At 44.3% G+C, this 17,908-nt stretch overlaps 1 protein-coding gene across 1 annotated transcript in view; it reads right to left on the reverse strand.

Moving 5' to 3' along the window:
• rbpjb (recombination signal binding protein for immunoglobulin kappa J region b) overlaps nucleotides 1–17,908 on the reverse strand; it is a 54,000-nt gene that overhangs the window by 6,041 nt on the left and 30,051 nt on the right. Inside the window, exons 2-10 of the mRNA XM_082527514.1 lie at nucleotides 17,664–17,702; nucleotides 9,222–9,317; nucleotides 5,340–5,505; nucleotides 4,905–5,079; nucleotides 3,384–3,521; nucleotides 2,982–3,094; nucleotides 1,845–1,985; nucleotides 1,451–1,606; nucleotides 1,247–1,350 (exon numbers count right to left, since the gene is read on the reverse strand). Coding sequence (XP_082383640.1) covers nucleotides 1,247–1,350; nucleotides 1,451–1,606; nucleotides 1,845–1,985; nucleotides 2,982–3,094; nucleotides 3,384–3,521; nucleotides 4,905–5,079; nucleotides 5,340–5,505; nucleotides 9,222–9,317; nucleotides 17,664–17,702 — 1,128 coding nt within the window. The remainder of the gene's footprint in view (nucleotides 1–1,246; nucleotides 1,351–1,450; nucleotides 1,607–1,844; nucleotides 1,986–2,981; nucleotides 3,095–3,383; nucleotides 3,522–4,904; nucleotides 5,080–5,339; nucleotides 5,506–9,221; nucleotides 9,318–17,663; nucleotides 17,703–17,908) is intronic.

Below are 17,908 nucleotides of genomic sequence, written 5' to 3' on the forward strand. Positions count from 1 at the left end.
TCTATTCTATTCTATACCCAAGCAGTGCGGGGACCTCGGTATATGTTTAGACCCATCCACAGAGTGCATGGGTTGGAGGCTCGGTAGACCTGCACTGACTTAGGTAGGTGGTCACTTTGATGTTCCTGTACTGCGTGTGTGGCAACGATAAACACATGTAGATCAGTCGCTCGGAGAAACTCAACATGACAGGATAAGTTAAGAAAGGGGGATTTTACAAGGTATGTGTGGTATATTGTCTAATAAATGCATACAGCTAACACAAAATGGGCAAATTATATTAACTAATCTGAAGTTGCCACTAATAAGTATTAAGAGCAAGAGAGTAAACACTTTGTTCTTTAACTGAATCCGTCATTTATGCTCATATATTAAACATTGGTCATGTTTAATATGAGCCTTACTCTCAAAACATGAAGACAGTGTATTTACAAGAAATTCCTTGTTCCCACAGCTCTGAGTTAAATAAGCAGAGGAAAAGAGATGGATGGCTCTTTCTCTCTGATGATCAGACTGCTCTAAAACCTCAGCTGTTTTTTTCCTACTATAGGGGCTTTGTATGACATCAGTGAAATAGGATACTCCTAATGTGTCCATCTCAGGTACACAGCTAAAAGGTAAATGGTAAAAGGATTGGTTCATTTCTACTCCGAGCACTCAAATGGCTTTACACTTGCCTCATTCACCCTCACACACTTTCTATGTAAGTGCTTTCTTCTGAGAAGAACTTGAAGATAGTATCTCGCGGAAGGCTCCTTGAAGCATAGAGGAGCAGACGGGGATTGAACCACCAATGATTAGTACGCGACCTGCTCCACCACCTGAGCCACAACTGTCTATGAGCACAAAAGTCCCGCCCACCTGCTGTGGTTTACAGGGGGCAGCCAATCAAAAGACAACTGGCTTAAAGGGAAGGACAGTGGCTTGTTTTACAATGAGCGGCTGCACCAAGGTCAGGAAAAGAACAGGTGAGGATTATTTCAAACTTTGAATCATGCAAAGCAACTCTAGTGAAGTCCATAAATAAAGGTGGAAATTAGCAAACCAAAACTATCAGTAACTACAGTGCATATTACCTCTTCAGATTACTCATAATGGACAACAATCTTGGGATAAAAAAGAAAAAAGCTAGCCACGGTGGTTTCTTTTCCCCCCTTCACTTAACCTGGTAACCTAGAACATGTTCAAAAAGCAGCAGAAAGCTGAGACACAAAGCACATCCCAGTGAATCCCAACAAAGCCCCACCTGTACATGGTCTCAGCCTCAACGTCTCCGAACCAGACCCGCAGATTTGGAGTGAAGTTCTGTCCCGTGAGCTCCAGCATGGCGACATCCCCGCCGCCGTTTAGCTGCAGACAAACAAGATAAACAAACCTGGGATGTAGTGCAGGTGAAATGTCCTGTTAAAGGGGGGAATTTAAAAAAATCTAAACTGTCTCTTTTGTATACCTGTAAGCTCTCCACCACAGGCACCGGGGTGACAGGCGAGTGGACGGGGCCCATGCCCTCGTAGAAGGTGTATTCGGCCTTGTCTGTGCTGATGATTGTCCAGGAGGCGCCGTCGTTGATCATCTCCTTGTTTGGTTCCTTTGGGCATGGAGTGGCCTGGGGGGGGGGGGAGACCCAAGACAACTTGACCAAAACATCTACCCACAGGAAAATAAGCCAGGCACAGAAGAAGAAATGAACTCAAATTCAATGTCAAGTCAGGCTGCCTGGAGCCTTTTTCAGAACGCTACAGCAATCATCCTCAGTCATTGGTGAATAGTATGATTGACTTAATCTGAGGGTGACACGACCGCGACCCTGAAATGATGCGTAGAGATATAAGAGTGACACTGACTTGAAACTGGATGATCCTTTCTTGGGAAAGGCACAGGTACATGCGCTCTGTGTCCTTCAGGTAGAAGGCACACTTGTGGAGCTGGGAGACGGGGTCATCGGCGTCCAGCAGCGCCGTCTGCTTGTCCACCTTCCGGATGATCTGAAAGGACATGAGAGGGGAACAGATTAGCCGACTGCACGATGGGAAAAAGGAATCGGGCAGGGTGAGCGTTGGAGAAAATTAAGTGCAAAAAACCAGAAAGAAACTGAATTAAGGAAAAAATGACAGTGATCTGGAAGCAAGGGGGAATGAAATGCAGGACTGCATGAGCAGGGAGATTAAGGAGGAGGGGGACAGGACACACAAGCAGAAAAGACAGAAGAAAAGAAAACAATGTCACGAGAAGTTCAGTCAAAACATGAGTAATACGGTACAAACATCAGGCTGCTGCTTTCAGAAAAACTCAGTATTAAAAAGGCTTTCTGCTATTTCACGGTCAGCATTTGCCAAGTTTTACCATGGATACGTCACAAAGGTAGGTTTAAATTTTATTAACTTAAACGGAAAAGAGGGGTCACTGCGTTTGGTGCCGCTAACCTCTATGACCGCGGCCCTTTTAAGGAGTTATAAAACTCTCGGGAGTGATCTTTGACATCAATCTAACTTTTGATAAACAAATTAATGATGTTGTTGGAACGAGCTTCTTTCATCTCCAGTCACCTGCAAAGGGGAAGCTTTTCCTCTGGTTCAGAGACTTTGAGACTGAGCTATCCATGCCTCGATTTCATCTCGATTCGATCAAAGTAACGCTCTGTATTTGGACGTCAGTCTGTCACCGCTTTAGCCAACAGCAGCTGGTCCAAAACGCTGCAGCACGGTCATTAGTTGGCACGTGCTAGTGATACCACGTATTGGCTGTCAGTCAGTTTTAAGATTTCATTAGTAGTGTTTGGACAGTTTTTGATATGGTCTATTAAACAGCTCTCACATTTATTCGATATCAACGTGTTTCTCTTAGTCTTAGACTAGTTGGTTGGTCCAGTTCACGTTCATCTGACTCAATACCTTAAGTATGTTAACCGGGAAAGGCTGGATTCGTCCATCCTTGCATTACAGTTTCATATTGTGTCATTGTTGTGAAACAGTGATTGTTACCAGTCTGGGCAGGGCCATGCCGGTGACGGAGCAGACCAGCTTGACCGTCTGGCCGTAGTGGATATAACCGTCTCTCACAGTGAACTCCTCTCCTTCTGACTCCTCATCGTCCACTGCAAACACCAAGCACAGGAACAGGCAGTCAATGCTGCAACCAGCTGCCCACACGCACACGCACACGCTTTGGTTTATACACTAAAGCCAACATTCAATCTATCAATCAGCCCGTCACGTTCTTTGTCTGCGATGAATCACGTGTGTAATTACTACAACAAAGAACAAAGCTACGACTACAATGAACAGTGAGAGGGTGACATGTAGACAAGGCTGTCAAACTGCATCGCTGTTCTCGTCAATGATCAGAAGCTTGTGTAACAGATATGAAACCTGATGGAGACTCACACAGGTGGATGTAGAAAGCGCCCCACTGTTGGGAGCTGGCGTGAAAGTTGCCACCCTCCACGTGTAGATACCGCGTGCTGACTGTTTGGGAGCGCAGTCGGTTGAACAGTGCCACCTTGGTCCCCGATGCAATGCACACTGTGGGCGGAGACGAAAGCGTGGAGACACGGCCGGTTACATAACGCACCAAAAACAAGTTGCTTTCAGGTCGGCGCGATAACAGAGAGATAAGACGTCTGCCAGCTGGCAGGACGTGTCCTGTGTGTAGCACAGGTGTGCCACATGTGACATAACTGGGTTACTGGACACTCCATTTTCACTACACTGCCCTCTGGTGGTTAGAAATAGTATTGATCGACTAACCGATTAGCTCAAAACACCTTGTTTTTAAAAAAATTACATTAAATCATAAAATTCTGAGCATATTTTAAAAAGTAATGAACAAACTAAGGCTATAAAATATGCAAGAATAAAACAAGTAGAAAAATGAAGTTAGAAGACAAATTCAAATATCATTTACATTTCAGAATATTCAGTGCAAGATGGAAACAATGCAAATTAGCAGTTTAATTTAGGCTTTGATCAAGGTTTTAAGCTTTTTCTCAATATCCTCACAATGGCTGTAAGAAAACCCCCACATGTGCCTTCTTATTGGCTCCCTAAAGAAGAAAAGAAATCAAACCTTATTCACTGTTAAATGTTTTGGTGCAGGAATTGGGGAGACACCCATTGGTGCTTAAATACTATGTCTTCTACGTGCCGCCTCCTCCTGTTTAACGTTCATCCAAGGTTTTAACCTCTGTTCTTGCCTTCACTTCTAGTCTTTTGTATCAAAGCAGTCTTTCTGCTTGGACTCTGGTTGGATTGTGGTTTCATTTACGCTCTTACTTCGTCTAAACACCCCCCCTACACACGCGTGTTAGTAAAGGCATCTTCACTCCAGCTGATCCATACTTTTACAGGGTAAGCGAATCTTAGAAGAGATACAACCAATCCAATGTTTTCCAGCTGCAGTGAGAATCAAAGTACTTTTCCCTGAGCTGCTAATGAAGCTCTGCTGACTCTGTGGTAAATCCAATCAAGTCTTCACAATAAAAGCATCCTGCCCTGAGTGTGAAGCAGCAACAGCGGGACGTTTTCAGTTTACATTGGCAGTAACTTACAACACCGACAGGCCTGAAAACGAACCATAAAATAAACCGCAAAAGTGCCGAGAGCCTCACAGAGAGAGCCACTTTACAAACAGACGTCAGGGTACGAGGCCGGCACGTCCGGGCCGTGGTCTGTACCGAATATCTTGAATGATTTTGCGGCTCGAGCCAACCAGAAGAGAGACCCGTGAAACGCTCTAGCTGGCTATGCAGTAAATCATGTTAAGCGCATGTTAATATGTTTAAGGCTGTTGTCAGGGTTTAAATTTACAGCTCTGGCAGACTGAGCTACACACTGATTTGACATGAAGAGTGAATCTAAAAGGTAAACACTCACAGCGAACCTCTAAACTTATCACAAATGACTCACAGTCAGCATTTTTGAGGGACTGCTTCTTTTTGGAGGGCTTGGAGATGACTTTGATCCTCTTGCTGAGGAAGACGCCGATGTCCGCGCTGTTGCCGTAGAACATCTTGACAGACAACATGAAGTGCTTTCTCTTGTCAGAGTCGGATATGTACAAGGTTTTGGCTGTGCAATAATTCTGAATGAGGAGGCAGAAAAAGAAAGACATAAACAATCAGATTCATTTCTGTTCATGCATATTAAACATATTAAGCACTACAGGAGAAAAACAAGCTCCAAATGTGCTGGAGGCATGTGACAGACTTCCTGTTTCTGTACTGCAGGGTGCCTGGAGGCTATACTGCACGGCTATGGCAGCTTCTGCTGAGTAACTCCATGTTCCTGTGCCAAGGTAAGTGACAGAGTGACAGTATGTGTGTGGGTGGGTGCGTGTTGTACCTTTCCCTCTAAGTTGAGCTGTTGCATTTCTTGGTCGCTGTTGCCGATGCCGATGAAGGCGCAAGGCTGCGACTCCTGGTCGGAGCAGCCGTCTCGCTCCATCTGGTCCTTCTTTTTCTTCCAGCCGCTGCCCATCAGGTACACACAGGGAGGAGGGCAGAAGAACCTGGAACACACGACACACGTGCAGCTATAAACGCCAGCATCTAAATCTTTAGAGGTGATGAAATAAATTTGTTTTTGTGGTGATTTTTTGAGACAGAGATTTGTTGAGAGTTGCCAAAAAACCTGAAGCACCAAAGCTCTTCTTTAAATGTTTCTGCCTTTTACTCTCGTCTCTGTGCAGATGATCCCACACTGCTTCAATAATGTTGAGGTTGAGCTCAGGGGAAGCAAATCCATGTCGGAAGGTGCTTCACTTTGCATTTTTCTACCCATGTATGCTTTTACTGCACTGGCAGTGTGTTTGGGATCACTGTCATGCTGAAAAATGAAGCTGCTGCCAATCAGATGCTTTCCAGATGATTTTACACGGTGGATCAAAATCTGACAGACACTTCCACTGAGTCCATGTCTGATGAGGCTTTAATGAAGAGCCACATGCATCTCTCAGGTCCTGTTTCTGGCAATGCCGGATCTCCCCCCCCCCCCCCCATTTCTGAGTCTCATGACTTTCAGATACTGTTCATCTGCTGCAGGTGGTTTTTAGATCTGTTGCTTCTTTTGTCCTGAACTTGTCCAGTTTCCTCAATTTTAACTCTGGCTCGTTCCTTGATTTGGGGGCGTTTTTAGGCTGGAAGGAGTCATAGCTCAATGTTAAGTGGCTTAACAAGCAGATGATAGGTGTAAATATGGGGAAATAAAAGAGAGAAGAGGAGGAATAAGAGAAGGAACAGAAAAGACCTGAATGTGCACTTCCTAATTTGAACCAGAAGAGGGCACTCTTGCACCAAGCTCCAGCTGGAGTCCAACTTGGGTCAACAAGCTGTTGTGTACAGCTACAGTAAAACATCTAAAGGCTGTCACACTTCATTCTGCAGATGTTACCGTGATCGGTCCAGAACCTAAATGATTTGTCAAGAAACGAGAAGCAGCATTTTGAATGAAATCTAACTTTCCTTCCCCCATTTTTAAAAAGGTCCCTCATTTTACTTCTCTTCTCCTTTCAAACGCACGTTACTACTGTGAAAACAAGAACTGCCTTGAAATAACTCGCAAGTTCAGCTTTGTTAAAAGAGAAATCCACTCATTACAGAACGAGCACACACTTCAAATAAATTCATGTGCGTCAGTGTGGAACTGGAAAGCGACCTATTTCGCAACACCAGTGTCTGTCTCTGTGGGTGTTTGTCTACTTTCACCTCCTATAAAAAAAGCTCAGACAGCGAGAGAGGCAGCTTAGAAAGAGGGAGACGGCACATTAACATTCTCAGTGCGTCCACTTTTGGGGGTTTTTTCCTGGGGCGCTCTCTTGTTAAGGCACAAAAAAGGAGGAATTAAGCGGTCTGACGCAAAACATGAACGCAGCCTTTTGCAGGCCAGGAGGATGTTTAAACAAATACCTGCAGCTACATCCGAACACGGCCTTTGGGAGTTGCTTATCACCTGAAAAAGTTCAACCTCAATGCACAAAAGAGCAGCATTAAATATGTGTGACAGATGTGTTTGAATGTTTCTCTTCGCTGTCACTTTAACTGGATGAGATGGCTTAAAAAGTCCTCAGAAGAATTCGTCTCAACCTCTTTTCCTATCTCTCTCCCTCGCTCCGTCTTCTGTTGCGCTCCAACTCTCAGAGGTGTCTGGGAGTTGGCGCGCAACAGCCGATTTACCAAGAGATAGGCCCCGATGAGATCGCAAGCAGCGCTGCACCTTGGCCAAGAAACCGAGTGGTGGTGGTGGTGGGGAGGATAGGGGGGCTCAGGAGAGTTGCAAAATGAGCATGAGGTGTGGAGGAGCGCTATAAAAAAAGCTTCTAAGTGAGAGATAAAAAGGTGAGTGCATAGTTACAGGAAGGGCCCGAGGAAGATGAGCTAAGAGGAACAGATCCAAAAAAGGAAAAAAAAAAAGCATGTGTTACGATGGCGAGCTATCACCCTGCGTTTAACCAGCAGCATCAGGTACGGCATGAAAATGACAACATTAGGTTGTCACACGTGCGCTCGCCCGTGAAAGCTCACACCGAAAGGCTTCACGGTGCTGCGAGACGCCGCCTCCTCCTCTTCCTCTCTTATTCTCGTAGCTCTCAGTCGCAGCTCCTTCTTCTTCCGGCTCTCTGTGGTTTTAAACGTGGCCTCGTGGAAAAGGTCGCCTCTCGCTTCCTTTTTTGACCTCCACAGATATCAGAGGTCAGAGGGGTCAACACAGCCTCTCAGCACAGAGGCACCGTGCTGAGGAATGTGCTTTCGCCAGACCCCTCTTGACTAATGTACACTACCTGTGTTTGCCACAATAGTTGAATATAGATTAGAGGATAGTATAAATGCCTCTGGGCCACAGGTGTCTGCAACCAGTGGGGACGGCTAAAGGGTCAAACAAACAAAAATATCCAAATTTCCTTTAAAAAAAACAAAAAAAACAAACAAACTAAAATTTAAAAACTTTTTTTTTTGTTGCTTTTTTTAACTAGATGTTAAACTGTGTCCGTTCTTTGAATTATTGTGATGCAAACAGATAAATAAGTGCTTGTAGCACGTTTATAAATAATCAAACTTCTGAGGAAAAATAAACTGCGTTTACAAGAACTGTCGGCTGATCGCAATCTAAGCAGCATTATCGCCACGGGCTGAAGACGAGAAGCCGCCAGCATCACTAAGGAAGTAAATTTAGCCAGCTGGCTACCAGAGATGGGCAGTAACGTATTAAAAGTAACTGTAATCTGATTACTTTTTCCAAGTATCGCGTAAAGGATTACTTTGAAAAAAAAGGTAATAAGATTGCTGTTACTTTCCCGTAAGCAAACTGCATTACTAAACAATGACTTTGTTTGTGAGAGTGTCTCACGACAATGACATACAAGTGTGCGACATCGAAGTGTGCAGATCAACAATGCATAACATGGAGTGTGGGAGAGAGTACGACCATGCAGCAGGCTGAAAGGTCTATTGCTTTATAACATATTCAGGTTGTGTGTCATGTTTTTTTTTTTAAGTAACTTAATCCACTAATTACTATTTTTAAGTAACTTGGCCAACACTGCTGACCACCCAGATCTCACCCACAGGCGTGTGTGGCTGTGCCCAGCGTATTTTTCTCACATCTTTTTGAGACGCGTCTGCAGACAGTGAAGCTGGAAATTTGAAAAGTCTGTTTGTTTGTGTGGTGAGTCGCACAATCTCAGAGTGTTGTTTATGATTTTAAGTTTGTAAGAAGGGGTTAAACATTCAGCAGACTGATGAGCTTTTAAAAAGGGCTGATCAGAGCGATTTACAGTCGTCATTTTCTTCTTTGAAACCAAACAAAACCACCGAGCTGACAACTTAAAAACAGAAACCAATGAGAGACTGGATGATCGCAAATACACTCCATGGTGAAATCCATACAATGGCAGTGATGACAATAATGAGCATTTCTGGTCACGTGAAGGGCTATCCAGCGATCATCAGTTATTTAGTGAGACGTTCTCAAGGAGGCAGACCACTAAAATATTCAAATAAAACAAAAATCCTCCCCCACAAAGTCCTACGCGTCTAAACAACTGCAGACTCCAGGATAAAATGTAGCAGGGGCCGCTAAAGAATCAATTGTGTGATGTGTTACTGTGAGGGTGAAACACTGACCGGCATTAATAGATTTGCTTTAGATTCAAGACCAAAATCTTTTAAGGATTCCCAAAACCTGAAAAAAAACATTAGACAAGAAGCTCCCATTTCATACTGAACTCACCTTTTCTCATTGCCATAGGATTTCTGTGCAACTTTTGCGTGTAGGATCATGACAGTTTGGTCTCCTCGCTCCTTCAGGTAATTCCTCATCGCTTCTCTGCAGGAAGAGAAAAAAGAAGAGAGATAAATTAAACCAGCTATGTTCTAATCTGAAAGAGGAAGTGACGTGAGTGCAACTTCACAGAAGACTTAAGAGGAGGCCACCCTCCTTGTGCATACATGCACTTGCAGCGACCTCTGAAAAGCCAGAGCCTCCACAATATGCTTGCAGAGAAGCTGAGCTCTCCCTGGGTCCATCCGAGGTTTAAGGGGGGAGCAAGAAAACACCAGAGCCAAAAAAACAAAAACAGAGCTGAGCTCATCACCAAAGATTCCTCATGTCGTGTCAAAAATGTTGCAAGGGTCGAGCTCCGATTACTTCTGTCAACTCTGCCAAAACTTCTCACCTCCCGCTACACCCTCACCCCCCCCTTCACAGGAGCGAGCCGAAAGCTTGCTCGACTGAGAGGCGCGGAGGTGAAAGATTGGGCTTAGACGCACAATTAAAGCACGTCATGCGCATGGAGAGCAACACACTTTGACCCGATCGCTACACACGCACAGATGTCAGTGTCACCTGACACGCCAGGGGATCCTCACAGGGCTTCCCACTCAAACACGCACACACACGGCTTTTCACTCTAGCACGTTATACTAGGCCGCACACTCGGCTTAGACATGCCCTTTGTTATGATAAGCAAGGGGCCTCCTCAGTGTGTGTGCGGGACACAGGGGCAATCGGGGGAGTGGGCGATACAGAAGATGAGGAGAAAGCATGATGAGGCAATTATTTTTCTGATTATTTCAGTCTCACTGCAACACTAAAAATCTGTTTTTTTCTAAATTACTGATCGCCAGCAGCTATAAATGAGACTAATAGAGGTACGATCCTGGAATTCCACACAGCCTGACATCATTTAAACACCACATGGAGAAAATGATATCAAGCCGGGGTGGACGGGGGAGTGCGTACGACTCCAGTTCGACTCGGTGGAAAACAGTGGTTTCGTTAAAACGTTGGACTTCTCCCCACGGATGCATTTAGAATGTGATTACGTTATTAAAGGACGTAACCCTTCTCTGGGAAGTGAATCGCTGGTGTCACACACACACACTCTAATCCCGCCGGGTGGAGTGGAGGGGGACTCCTGTGCTCAAAGCTCTGATTGATTATGGAGAGAAAACACAGTCCAGGCCTGCTGATGTCAGACCCTGCAGGGCACATGTCACACCTCTGATACGGCCTGTGACCTACTGCTCCCACAGGCAGGATGACACACACACACACACACACACACACACACACAGGATTAGGGCAGTTACCACTTAAAGCAGGGGTCCCCAATCCCAGTCCACGAGGGCAGGTGTCCTGCAGGTTTTAGATGTGTCCTTGATCCATCACAGCTGATTTACATGGATAAATTACCTTCTCAACATGTCTTGAAGTTCTCCAGAGGCCTGGTAATGAACTAATCATGTGATTCAGGTGTGTTGACCCAGGGTGAGATCTACAACCTGCAGGGACACCGGACCCCTGACTTAGAGGAAGCTTCTAAAAGATGGTTTGCATCTTATGCATGTCCTAAAGACCCTAAATAAAAACATTTAGATCAAGCCAAAAAAAGATAAAGATATACAATTTGGAGCGACAAGTAAAATACATGAACAGTTTCAGTTTGGCAATCATGTGGCCCCCTAACAGCGGGATCTTAGCTTGTCTGCCTAGAGACTGCTCTGCAACCGTCTGCCAAACACCAGTGATGGAAGAAGAGTGTATTCACAGACCAGATGGTGAAAATCTCCGTGCGATTGTGTTGACTGATAGCAGACTGCCACAGTTGGCCGTAGTTTCCAACTACTCAGAGCTGTAGCCTTACTGCTGTAGTCAGTACATTTCAAAAGATACAACTTTTACTCTGAGGATGGACTTTACATTTCTGCAGGTTTTTAGTTTATACTACCGCTCAGTGACTTCATATGCTTACATGTAAACTACAGGCTGCTGTGGCGATCTGCGAGGGACCAACGCAGTCACAACAAGATTTTTGGTGCATTCGCCCCGTTTGTCATTTCACCCAGTGACAGCCAGCAGCCTCCAGGAGCCACTCCCCCACCAATCGGTGACCAGAGGACGCATCGTGTCCAATATGGCAGACACCTCGAGCAAAGTACACATGAGAAACTTCTATAACACAGGAACACAGCCTCTCTAATGGCATCTGACATTAAACTAAACCTATCAGTTTTGCATAACCTTTAAAACATCCAACAGTGTTAGCTTCAAGCACCTAAATAAATCAGAGAACATCTTTAAATGATGCTTTACCCCCATTTTCAGCTGTGTTTTTTTTAAATCTTGGACTCACTAATGGAGAAGCTTTATATAAGTCACACTTAAAATAATCTATGTTTATCTTTAATAATGGTCTGGGTGCACACCCAGGCAGTTTTATCTGCCATCCCCCTCCTGCTAAACCAGCTTTCTTCTGATTGGCTGCACCTTGCAAACAGAAAACAATAGGTATAGGACCATGTAAGTGACATCATCTCTCACTGATCTCATACGGAGTCATGAGTAGAGAAAACAAAACACAAATCCTTGTCTTTGGGCTTACAAAGATCATCTATGCATGTGCTGACCTCCTTATAAGAGCAGCACGACTATAACGGTCCACTCAGACCATGCATTCGGTGCCATACTTAATGAGATCTTTGGGCTCCGTCACTCATTTTGAAGCTCATGTTGTCAACACTTTGGAATCAGTTCTTGTGCTCCTGACAAAAGGAAATAAAACACTAAATTTAAAAAAAGAAACGTGATATCAGCCAGCCTCAGATTCAGGGTCACGCTCATAAAAAAGGGAAGCAGTTTGATCAAATATTTAAATACAATGGCACGTAGTTACTGCACGACCACAAAATGTAATGCTAGTGTTTGTTAAGTGTCGTGCGACAGCCTCGGCTTGTGGTTGACACTGTTTCAGCGCTCACCAAACCCTTCCAGACCACTGTGGCTGAGTTGGGGAGAGACCATTCCCCATCAAGACACAAATGCTTTGGCACGATCGCGCTTTGACTCACAGCGGCTCTTTATGCATGCCGATTTTCACTTCAGAGCGCCTCCAAACAACCACTGAATAGATAACAAAGATGCACCACATGTGGCAGCAATCATGTGAAACTGAATATCCTATGATCAGATGGAAAAAAGAAAAAAGCAACAACACAAAAGTCCCCAACACTGGGTCCATCGATCCAAACTTGTGCTGTGTAGCCAAGCTTTGTTCAAACCCGCAGAATTTTATATGAAAATCTAGCGGGGAACAAGAGCTTTATAAAGATACCAAATATGTCTCGAAGGATTTCGGGGGAGACGAGTATAAAATGATGCAAAAGACATAAAAAAAGATGACAGATGACTATCACGAGGCAGTGAACCAGAAACATCAGGACTTTACGCGGGAGCTGTGTATCAGAGGGGGAAAACCCTAAAAATGGATTAAAGCAGTATTTGTGCATTTGTTCTCTATATTGCACTGTTACGCTGTGCATTATTATTCAGTCTTCAGTAATGTGTCAACAGGGTTTTTCCTGTCACCCCACCCAAAACGTTTGGGCTTCCCCCCCTGAAGGAATACGGGTGTAATAAAAAAAAAAAAAAATTTTTCTTCTTACTGAAGCATAAAACAGACAATTCAGTATGATATTTACTGCCTAACATACATTTTGTTCCAAACAGAGGTGCCAGAAATATATATTTTTTCTTTTATACACAAACAGTTATGCCCATGTGTGTATTAATAATAAAGACAATGGAAACGGGACATGCTTCCAAAATCTTTTTCGTGCTAGAAAATGCAGGTGGCAGCAGGAGAGTAACGAGATTCCCGTCTCTTAAATGACTCTTATTCGTACGTCTCGCATCGATATCGACAAAGACGCGGCTTTGATCTAACACATTCACCCTAACACGACAGGGCCGTCTTGAGTAATCATCTGTAGCTTATACAGAGTGAAACACGAGCGCACGCACGCCACACAGACTGAGCGCTGGAGACGGAAGGAGAAGTGAGAGAGACTGTGACCAGAATCAGCTCTACTTCCTGTGCAAGACTAGCACGCAGCAGATGCACGAAATTCCAGTGCAAATCAAAATACGAGTAAGACCAAATTTCAAAACATTACACTGTGTTCATTTGTATTTGAGGGATTAAAAAACAAAACTGGGGGTAAAAATAAATAAATAAATAATAAATCAGCCCTTCATTCATGCAGAGACAGGAAACGAGGGTCACTTCATTTAAACCGAGTACGCCCACATGTAATAAAACCAATAACCACAGATAAGAGTCTACATCACACACTCACACAGAAAAGTAACAGCATCTGAGCTGCAGGTTTAATTTCTGACGAGCTTTATTTAGGTCCAAAAAATGTGCTAAAAGGCAGTCTGTGACAGCGAGTGAAAAGAAGGAGGGAGGTCAGAAATAAAACGTGAGGGGAGGAGATCGGGCAAAAGAAAAATCGGAACATACGAAACAAAAGACGAGACGCTTGAGAGGTGAGACAAAAATGTGCCAGACAGATTTATAAAAAGAGGCATATCTTTAACAGCAGGCGATGTGTGTGTGTGTGTGTGTGTGTGTGTGTGTGTGTGTGTGTGTGTGTGTGTGTGTGTGTATATATGTGTGTGTGTGTGTGTGTGTGTGTGTGTGTGTGTGTGTGTGTGTGTGTGTGTGGGAGAGAGAGAGAGAGAGAGAGAAAGGAGGGGTGAGGTTAAGTCAGGCTACAGATGCAGCAGAGCAGACAGGCATCTGCCCCGTACATCTGCCACAGCGTCTTCAGCCGAGCAGCACTGTCATAGGACCCCCTGTGAACACACTCAAACACACGCACACGAAGAGCAGAGGGGCGCAGCCCCATTAATACACACATGCGCGGTGAAACAGCTCAATTAAGATGATCAGACAGTAATTAGTTTGCACCTTGTGCATCACAAAAGGTAGATTACACACAATTGTAGTGTGGGGCTTTGGGTTAAAGCATTAACAATCAGCCACTTTAGCCTCCTTTTACAAGGCTAGGAGACGTGGCCTTCACACACACACACCCCTCACTGTTTGATGTCTGACCTCCGGATGAGCCGTGTAAGCTCACACGCGCGCGCACACACACACACACACACACACACACACACACACACACACACACACACGGAAAATTGCTGACAACTGTGGGATATTGCTACAGCTTGCACTCATCTCAGCTCTGATCATTTGCTACACGGTAAACAGAGTAAATCCTCCGCTTTGACATTTCTGCATCAACGACAAAACGTGAGAAAATTAAAATACGCAAACAGAATCCGAATTAAAACAGCACTGGTGTCGTTGCTTAAGTAGCGTCACCGATCACTCAGGAGAATATTGCAGTGGTAAATGGTAAATGGCCTGTATTTATATAGCGCTTTTAATAGTCCCTAAGGACCCCAAAGCGCTTTACACGTCCAGTCATCCACCCATTCACACACTGGTGATGGCAAGCTACATTGTAGCCACAGCCACCCTGGGGCGCACTGACAGAGGCGAGGCTGCCGGACACTGGTGCCACCGGGCCCTCTGACCACCACCAGTAGGCTACGGGTGAAGTGTCTTGCCCAAGGACACAACGACCGAGACTGTCCAAGCCGGGGCTCGAACCGGCAACCTTCCGATTACAAGGCGAACTCCCAACTCTTGAGCCACGATCGCCCATATATGATATGGCAGGTGTAATCTGATCCTAAAACATACAATCAAACAGCCAGATCAACCCACTGTGACCAGAGAAGTGAAATAAATAAATACCTGCTTTTTCTTCTAGTTGTAGCTGTGATTAACAGTTTGAAATGGCTCATTTATGCTATTGACAATACAGTTCCTGCAGATATGCTGGTATCAGCATTTATAACTGATAAATGGCAAAAATGTTAGGGAAACTGCTTTTGTTTTTGTGTGTCTGAAAGAAAATAAACATATTGGCCCATATCTTGAATTGTTAAAATCACCAAATATCAAAATCAGTATTGGTTTTAAAGTCCTTTAAGTCAAACTCTACGTGCCCATTAGACTGTAATCCCTTATGACTAATTTCCAAATTTTTATATTAGCAAATTTATACTTTTTAGACTGAATGTGTAAATTGATCCATTTTCTGTTGCTTTGCTTGTTATTTAAAAAAAACCAAACAAACAGTAAATTAGTTGCCAGTAAACTTGGCAACCCAGCCTGTATTCTCATGTTGAGTCCGTTTGTGTAAATTTGTGCAAGCGGATGTGTCTGAACCCTAGAAGTGTTTGTTCCAGTCGAGTAGCCTCCCTGACAGTGTGAACCTCTAGGACCTGGAGGTTCGGCTGCCATAAAAAGCTCCTGCGGGATGCTGCAAAATTTTAGAGCAGCACCCAAAGAAAACCTGCGGACGCGAAGACTCTACGGCAGATTGACAGGCCAACAAAGACCATAACCATAGTCACATGAACTAAACGAGCTCTGTTGTGCCTTTCGGCTGTTTGTTAAAGAGTGTTTTGTGTCGGTCATATTTCTGGCCATCAAAAACCATCAGACGAATCGAAGGGCCAGTGCGAGCCAGCGGACTGGCAGCACATGAATAAAGAGGGGGACACATCAAAAGGTGCAGGGGCCCCTTTTTCCAAAACCACGCTCTGCTGTTCCAAGCAACACGCAACCCCCTCATTTTCCCCGCTGAGTGCCACGCGCAAAAGCCGAGTGACACTGACACACACACACACACACACACACACACACTCTTTGTTATTCAGAACAGCAAACACCAATAAGCAAACAAGTGCGTGCGCGCACACACACAATCCCTAAAAAGCAACCCACATCATCCATCAACGGTCTGGATTCACCCAAATGTTACTCCAAGTAACTTGGAGCAAACTTAAGACGAACTCAATAATCAAAAACTTGCAGTACGGCTCGTCAAAAAAGCTACACACAGTAAGACGAGTACAGCGCAGAGAGCGCACATTCGGACCGTGAGGCCTCAGAAAGGGTTATTTATTGCTTCTCTAGCATGTTTCTCCACAAACAACGGCAAAAATAGCACGGTTCATTTCAACACACGCACATTAAAACAGTCCCAAAGGAGGCGAGTCTGCAGAGATCTAAGTAATGAGCGATCAATAGCAGAACAAAAATGAGGTAATACAGCAAAGCTGGGGTCAACAGAAAGCAGCTGTGCAGGACTCCACAGTAAAGCTGCACATGTCGTACGCTATTGTATCAACAACAACATTGCAGCGGTTGTTATAGACGCATTTCTCCGCTTCTGGAAATCACAGCCTGAAATGAGCTCCTCGCTGCCTCAACAGATTTTATGTGGCAAACCTGCTGGTGAATATAAAATTATTAAAACGCTTGTAAAAATTAGGCGTGGAAATCGTAGTTAAAAACAAAAAAAGTTCCTGTTAAAGAAAAAAGCGAGGTATTTATTATTCACATGGTGTCAGTTGGGGATGTGCCGGTGGACAATGTCGAGAATCGTTCATGTTAATAGTGACAGTTTATCAACTAAGGAGGTTTTTTAACTAACATCCCCACCGATGCATCAAGTTGACACTGTCACATGATGAGTTTCATTTTAAACTGTTTCTGCAACGCCACAGTTACACATGTGCCCTCAATGTACAAAACAGACGGGTATGGGCGTGCACCAGCGCGTGTACAAAGTTCATGCTTGGACTTCTGCACGCTTTGAAGGTAATGTGCGTGTGTGTGTGTGTGGGTGTAGTGGCTACACGGACCAATCATAATCATGATCTAACAAGAGAAAACAGGCTAAAGAAAGAAAAGAAAAAAAACTGGATAAATAAGCAGAACTAACAGTCTAAGTAAAAAAGAAAAGAGAAATAAATCACTTAATAACTTTAGAGCCTTGCAGCTGATATCCACCCACTAATGTAATCACCCAACACTAGGTTTGGGTGAAGTGATTTGAAGTAGCTTTAAGCTTATGTTTTTAAGAAAAAAGGGGAGGGGCGTGGAGTTAAACGACGGTGGGAAAAAAACTGTGTAGTTTTTGATGTTTTTTATTGCAAAGGTTTCTTTTTTATTGGTAATCCCAGAGTGGTATTAGTAAGCCACATATTAGGGTTACTTCAGAGGGTCTCTATACTTTCATTCTTTTGAGAATGTGTCCAAAATAGTAATAATCAAAACAAAATCAAATCTAGAAAACAAACAAACAAAAAAAGGTAGCAAATACCTTGGGGAGGGGCGGGTCCGTAGAATAGGTGTTCACAAGAACACAACGGCATACATAAACAAAGGAACACACAAAACCCAGCACTATGACAAGAAAACAAGCTCTAAAGGGACCACGAGTGCGTGTGCACACCCACCTTGTTAGGCGCTGTGGCTGAGGGCGCTCCCCGAACTTCCTGCAAAGACACAAAGTGAGAAGAAAACATGAGTGGGTTGGTTATCAACCACGAACACACGCACAGTAAACAGTGCATGGCAAAAAAACCCAAAAAAACAGCACATGTACAAACGCACATAAAAAGCAGCGTGGCCTTGGCAGCGTGTAATGGCAGCGTGTTCAAACAGAGTCTGTGCCAAACGTCGCGCCGCTTGTTTGCCGTGA

This window comes from Aulonocara stuartgranti, assembly GCF_965226115.1.
Source record: "Aulonocara stuartgranti genome assembly, chromosome: 3".
In the NCBI taxonomy this organism is placed as follows: domain Eukaryota; kingdom Metazoa; phylum Chordata; class Actinopteri; order Cichliformes; family Cichlidae; genus Aulonocara; species Aulonocara stuartgranti.